The sequence below is a fragment of the Fusarium phalaenopsidis genome (assembly GCF_050370095.1).
Source record: "Fusarium phalaenopsidis strain FUZ10S chromosome Unknown contig_32304, whole genome shotgun sequence".
Lineage (NCBI taxonomy): Eukaryota > Fungi > Ascomycota > Sordariomycetes > Hypocreales > Nectriaceae > Fusarium > Fusarium phalaenopsidis.
Genome location: NW_028145404.1, coordinates 1,177,155 through 1,184,058, shown reverse-complemented (window position 1 = coordinate 1,184,058; position 6,904 = coordinate 1,177,155). Strand labels below are relative to the sequence as shown.

General features: G+C 55.0%; 2 protein-coding genes across 2 annotated transcripts; both read right to left on the bottom strand.

Moving 5' to 3' along the window:
* Positions 1-3,105: 3,105 nt before the first annotated feature.
* On the bottom strand, positions 3,106-3,874 carry LRP88_09666 (uncharacterized protein; the record flags this gene model as incomplete). The annotated part of the gene is made up of 3 exons (XM_083246147.1): positions 3,106-3,182; positions 3,237-3,654; positions 3,716-3,874. The coding sequence occupies 3 exons, from the start codon at positions 3,872-3,874 to the stop codon at positions 3,106-3,108; spliced, it is 654 nt and encodes a 217-aa protein (XP_083097260.1).
* Positions 3,875-4,680: 806 nt separating this feature from the next.
* On the bottom strand, positions 4,681-6,816 carry LRP88_09665 (uncharacterized protein; the record flags this gene model as incomplete). The annotated part of the gene is made up of 1 exon (XM_083246146.1): positions 4,681-6,816. The coding sequence occupies one exon, from the start codon at positions 6,814-6,816 to the stop codon at positions 4,681-4,683; it is 2,136 nt and encodes a 711-aa protein (XP_083097259.1).
* Between the last annotated feature and the right edge of the window lie 88 nt (positions 6,817-6,904).

Below are 6,904 nucleotides of genomic sequence, written 5' to 3'. Positions count from 1 at the left end.
AAAGCTCAGCCGTGCCCTCAAGCCATAATCCAACCTCGACGGGGCCAAGCCGCTCTCACTGTTGGAACATACAGGAAAATATCTGCTCCGTTCAGCCCGCATGTGCTTCTTGGGTTGCACGACGCCATATACGCTTACGGTATGGAGGGTGAGGTGCAGAAAAAGGCAGAAGGGGGAAAAACTTGTCCTACAAGGGAAAAAAAGGCTTCCATGGGGATGAGACCGACATGACATCAGACGGGCTAGAGTGTTGATCTGAGGGTCGGGGATAACAAGAGAAAAGCCGTAACTCGGGACTGGTCAGCAATATCATCGAGGAATGATTCACAATACGAAACAGCCTCTTTTTCGGTTCCCCAGCAACAATCCTAAAAGGGCTCCCATGACATGAAAGACAAGAGCCATCAAGATAATCAACTTCGTATCGTAAACAGGTGGTGTGGTTGCTTCCTTCTGTACCACACTGTCGCTCAGCGCCAGCCACATCCACACCTCTTCCTTCACATGGGGATCCATCCCAGCCACACCTACACCTCGCAACATCACGAGCGAGTCACAACTTTCTCACTCAAAAGACCGGGGGGTCAATTCATGGATGCAGGGCTTGAGCAGATGCGATGCAATTCGAAAAAGGATAATCCCGATGGATGCCCACCCCCAATCAAATCGAAGCAGTCAGAACCTGCACCGTCGTTTCCGTCCTATCCGAGAGCCAAGAGGGAAGCAAAGGACGCTTGCCATCATCAGGCATGATGGAGCTGAGCTGAGCTTTACTTTGCTTTGCTCTACTTCGCTTCCATCGCCTCCAACGATAAAGCACGCAAACACGGCCAACACGTGTGGGTGTGCAACTTGGCGGAGAGGATACAGCTAACGCAGCGAGAGCTCCCTCCTCGGCGCATGGCGTCGCCTCTTCGATTGGCTGGCCTCGAGCTGCACTGCGTGTCCGCCCTTTTCTTCGCGAACCTGAGCCAGGCACGGTCAGTACCTTACAGCGGGAGCAGGGCACAGACAGCCAGCTACAGCTATAGCACAGCTGCTTGGACAGCTCAGAGTGGTGGAGGACGGGAACCTCAACTGATGTCCACCGGAGTCGGGTGAGCTGGCTGATGTTGAAGCTGCCGCTTGCAACCATCACAACACGGCACAACGCACAAAGCAATACACGATAAACTAACTGCCAGAGGGATTGACTTCTCCTCTCCCGTCCCAGCGACATGCAGCAGTGTTGCAAGTCAGTGCAATGCCGGCCTGTCCATATCATGACTCCTCCTGCGGCCACCGAGGCTCCACCAATCATGGCAATCCCGGTCAACCTCCTTGCTCTCACTTCAAACGACATCAGCCGCGATGTACGATGTACCTACTGACCCTGGATTCAAGCTTATTCTCCGCTAGTCCCAACGTCATGACTCTGTGTCTTCTCTCCCCTTCAACCCCCTCTTTTCTCGTATCGCCATCCCCATTCTCTACTGTACGAAAAAAGGCGAACCCGATTCCCATACCTCCATGACCGGCCAAGCTTTTCCTCCCACCCAATTCCAATGCCGAGACCAGCAGGAACAAGGCATCTTCTCAGACCTGCAGCCCTCTCTCGACCTGCATCCCCTCGCGAGACCTAGAACCCAGTCTTTGCAGCTTTGCCCAGATCAGCGTCGGCAACTTCCCTTCCCAGAAACAGAGCCCAGATTCTGACCAACGCAGAGCCCGCGTGACAAGACGGCCCCTCCTCCGCAAGCACGAAGAACAAGAAGAGCATCAGGCATCTTGATCCGCCGGGGAGCAAGCAGACAGATGGAGCCCTAATGCACATTTCTCTGCATTGCAACCAATCCCGACAGAGGCAGCACTCATCTTTTCAAGCTCGTAAACCGAAAAAAGTCAATCGCGGCGAAGAAAAAAGTGGCATGCTTTTCCACGGCATGAGTTTACTGCCAGGCCTTCCCCTCATGCCACGGCGTGGACAACTCGTGATTCCCGCATATCCAGTCTGACAGGCAGGAATACAACGTCTTGCCGTTGGAAGAATCGGAATCGACGCCCGTCCAACCTGCGTCTCCACGCTGCTGCATCTGTCCCCCGCGTTGGACCGTCTCTTGATCGACCTCTTTCTCTTCTTCGCAGTTGTCATTTGCCAAGGGCCATCCTTGATGCCTGTTGGCACGGGACATGCCATGATGTGACAAAAATCCACAGTTAATCGTCAAAACCCTGTCTATTGGGAAGAGGTGCTCCGGGTCGTCATATTTCCTCCATGTCTCCGGAAGCAAAAAGGCAATTGGGTTTAGGTTTGGGTTTGGTCTCGACCGGATAGAATTGTTCTCGGTGCCCATCCTCGGTATTATCCATCAACTCTACTTTAAGTGCCATGTCTAGAGTTGACATTGTAACCCAAGCCCAGCTTGGAAGGGCTCTAATATGCGGCTGAAGAGGATGTGTCGTGTGAGGAGGCAAATTTTGCTCATTGTGTAAGTCAAGTATATGTCTCACACCGGCAGTTAAGATACTACATCCTCAGCCTAACGTACATCCCCGGGCTTACACCACGGCCCGTATGTACGTTGCTCAAATTTCGAGACACTGGCCTCATTCAAGAGCAAGCCGGCATCCTACAGGGATTGTCAAACTAGAAAACCCTCTGTTGTCTAGGTTAACTGGCAACACACCAGCCATGGCCACCATCAACTGGTCAGTACGATCAGCACAATGTACATAGAAATGTCCATTTCGAAATACCGTGGCGGTAATACCCGGTAGTAAACTGGATATTTCTTCGAAAATTGAAGCATCCAACGGGATATCTTCTTTTGTCATTAATCATTTTACTATTTCTTGTTCCAAAATGGTCATCATGCTACCCTGCAAATACGTTTTTAACTTGGGGTTTTCTTCTCCTTTCCAACCAGAACTGCTAAATCGCATGGAACTTTTCTTCTCGTTCAACTCTTATGCCTTGAGGATCTGTGTAAGCTCCTTGACGACAGCCTCACCGACCTCCTTGGTGTTGGCGTTACCACCCAGGTCCTTGGTTCAGAGACCACCGTCCAGGGCAGCACGCACAGCTTCCTCGACGGCCTTGGCCTCCTCGGGGAGATTGAGAGAGTATCAGAGAAGCATGGCCACGGACAGGATCGTGCCGATGGGGTTGACGATGCCCTTGCCCGAGATATCAGGGGCAGAGCCTGTAAAGCTTAAGTTAGTTACCAAGTATAACATCGCGGGAGTAAGACACGTACCATGGATGGGTTCGTAGATACCGTTGCACTTGCCCTTGCCGTCAGGGATACCGCTCAAGCTGGCACTGGGCAGGAGACCAATGCTGCAGGGGATGACACTGGCCTCGTCGCTGATAATGTCACCAAACAGGTTGCTCGTCACAACAACACCGTTGAGATCAGTGGGATTCTTGACCATGATCATGGCCGCGCTGTCAATGAGCTGGTGCTCGACCTTGAGGTCGGGGAACTCCTTCTCAAACGTCTCGGTCATGACCTTGCGCCAGAGTCGGCTTGTAGCCAGGACGTTGGCCTTGTCCAGAGACCACACCTTCTTGTCACCACGGCCGCGGGCCAGGAAACCAGCCAGACGGGCAACGCGCTCCACCTCGGTGCGGGAGTAGGGCTCAGTGTCCCAGGCAGAACCAGAGCTTGCGCTCTCCAAAGTAGATACCGCCAGTGAGTTCGCACACAATGACAAAGTCGGTGCCGCGGCACACCTCAGCCTTGAGGGGCGAAGAGTCGACGAGCGAGTCCAAGGCGAAGAAGCAGGGCCGCAGGTTACCGTAGGTGCCCATCTCCTTGCGGAGCTTGAGGAGGCCCTGCTCGGGGCGGACGGCGCCAGTGCCCCGCCCTCGACGACATTCTTCCCCCACCATGCCGAGATCGGAGCTGCTTGAGCTCCGGCGGCCGGCTCGTCGCTCAGTGGCCGGCTCGGCCCTCGACGGCAGAGCAAAGCCCAAGTGGGCGGCAACGGTATTGGCCAACGAGAGGCCAGACAAAGGTCATTTTGGGCACTTGCTCGAGGAGGAGGCTGTCTTGAGCTCTTCATTTATGCCTTGCAGGGCTGTTGTGTCTGCACAAGCAAGCGCAAGCGTTCTTTTATCAACTCCTCCAGCATCTGATGCGTGGCATTCTTCCATCCATCACAGCCTCATGCACTCAAGACCCCTTCTCGTCGCTGCAGCACACGATGCTTTAGCCCTCATCTACTGTGACACCCATGTACGTCATCCTCACAAGACAATAGCTCACCGACTTTGCCCGTGTCAAAGGCAAGAGAATCACGGCACATCAACCAAGTTAGCATGGTCAGAGTCTCATAAAACCAGATGCATGTGTATTCAAATCAGACCCACCCCGAGGACTCCTCCCATTGTCTACTCCCTCAGAAATGCTCATCAACCCAATCCTTATCGTAACGCCCTGAATGATTTGTTTGCCAGAGGTGACGGCACGGCCCCGACACCCAGCATGCTTCCTCGCCCCGTGTCTCGCAGTCGCCCTCCACGCATGTTTGGGGTGTTTGCGCAAAATGCGCAGATGTAAACCCTCGGTCGTGTCCGCGAATTCATATTGATACACTTGCCGTGCAGCCACATCTCACACGACTCGCTGGTTGCAAGGTTAGCCCAAACTCTGTCTGTCTCTGTCTCGGCCCGCCACCAAGCTGGCTGGAAGCCACTCACCACTGAATCATAAAGCCGTCTCCCCCGTCAGCCCCCTTTCTGCTACAGACACACCGGATATCCTGTCTGTCTGTCATGAGGCTGGAGTCGGTGAGGGTCGACGGCGAGATGGTATCGCCCCGGAAGGGGCCCAAGTTGTTGGTTTGTAAGTACCGGTGCTGTCCCGCTCCGCCCATCTGATTTGACCGCTTCTTGCGGTCCTCCATGACCTTGCGCAGCTCGCTCGTGGCATCTCCGACCTTGTCGCGGCGCTCATGCATGAAAGTCTCACTTTCGCTCTCTCCATCGTGCTGCGACCCTCCCATGCCATCGTGAGCACCGATACTACTGGTGCTCCTATCGCTGACACTGCGTCTGGAGGAGTGGAAGATGGAGCCAACAGGCTTCAGGGGGTCCGGTAGAGCAAACGAGGCGTTGAATGAACTGGTCCTGCTAGGGATGATAATGGGCTCGTCGTCAGAAGATGAGTCTTCATCGTCGGAGAATCCCAATTCGCCTGTTCGACTCCTATCTCGGGACGTCCTTCGGTGGCTGAAGCTTCCATCCCAGTCACATTCATTGTGTACGACGGTTGTTTCGGCACGGGCTCTGCCCCTCGAGTCGATCGTGAACCGGACAGAAGTTCGAGTTCGCGGTGGCTGCAGTGGTGCCTCGGGTATAGAGGCCAGACTCGATAGACGATGCTGACTCTTCATGGGAGACAGCCTTCCGGTCGGCCGTGCTATGGGTCGTCCATTGTCACTGTTCGATCCATTGCTGGCCTGTGAAACTGGTCGAACCGCGGGTGCCAGCTTGGGCAGGACTGGTCGGTTCTGGGTCTGAGGTTGATTTCTCTTGCCTCGGTTCTCGCTGACGCTTCGACCCATCCCTGGGCGGGAGTTAGACTTGACGGGAGAAGGAGCAAGTGCATGATCGGGAGCCTTGGTGGCTCTGAGTTCCTTCACACTGGCTGATCGCCGAAGATCCTCTCCCAGAGGTGTTCTCGACCTCGACTGGAAGATGGTAGCTTCAGCCGAGCCAGCTTGTGTCACAGGGATAAGAGCAGCGCTATCCAACATGGGGTTCTGTGTAGACCCGAAGAGTAGTCCAGGATTCACTCCATTCGCGTGTTGCGACATTCCAAAGGGATCGTCTATGGGTGCGGACAGGGCTGCAGACATGGCAGCACTTGCCGCCGTCGTTGCTGCCGTTGACCCGAGTGGTTTCGGGGCGATAGTGCGGTCACGTCGAGCTGACTGAATGGGCTCTGGGTTCGAAGCGAAAGATGCAGCTGGATCCTGGAATAGCGGTATGTCGTTATTCCAGTCAAAAGATCCTGTATGGCGGTGTCCCTGAACGGGGGTTGTCTGGAAGACATTAGACGGAGAAGCACTAAAGTCAAAGTCCATGCCCATTGAAGGGTCCCAGAAGCCGGCGGTGCCAGGCGTTGGCATGGGATATCCAAACATGTCACCAGAGGCGGCCATCAGAGCGGCAATATCATGTTGCTGCTGAGAGGCGCCGGTGAAGTCAGGCTGACCGAAGCTCTGATCATTTTGCATCGTGAGCTTGTCAGTGAGCTTCCGCTCTCCCCTACGTCCAGTGGGCGGAGGTGTCGCCGTCTGCGTGGGCTCTGCACCGCTGAGGTCGGCCTTTCTGGCTTTCTTGGATGACTTTGGCTGCTTGGACGGATCAGGGCTGGGCAAGGGAGTCGAATCGGCTATATATTCTTGAGGAACGGTTACTGAATTCGGCGATGAGGCCAGGCGGCGGGATGGATCGACCGGCGGCAGTGGCAGATTGGGATTAGAAGAGAAGTGATTCACATGGGTTGCAATCTCGGCGGCAAATGTCTCGGCGGAGAGCAACCTCTTGTGGCGGCTGGCAGGCGTGGCGGGACTAAGGTCGACGAAGGGAACCTGGTTTCCCCGAAGGTTCCCTGGGGTCTTGTTGAAGACAGAGTAGTCCTCGGCGAAGCGCGGCGTCCAGCCCCCGGCGTCGGTGACGGAACCTTGCCCGGGCTTTGGGGTCTCGAAGATGGGACTAGGGAAGACGGCGGATGTAGGAGTTTGTTGAGAAGTCGGTGGACGAGGGTTCGAATCGGTAAAGCTGTAGGACAGGAAAACTGTCAGTGGTTGTGCAACAACGTGCAGGGCCGAGACGAAAAGATGGCATGGTGCAGTTGAGGCAAGGTTTGGAATTGAGCTTGCCTGATAGCCAGTTGATCCCCACTCATAGCAG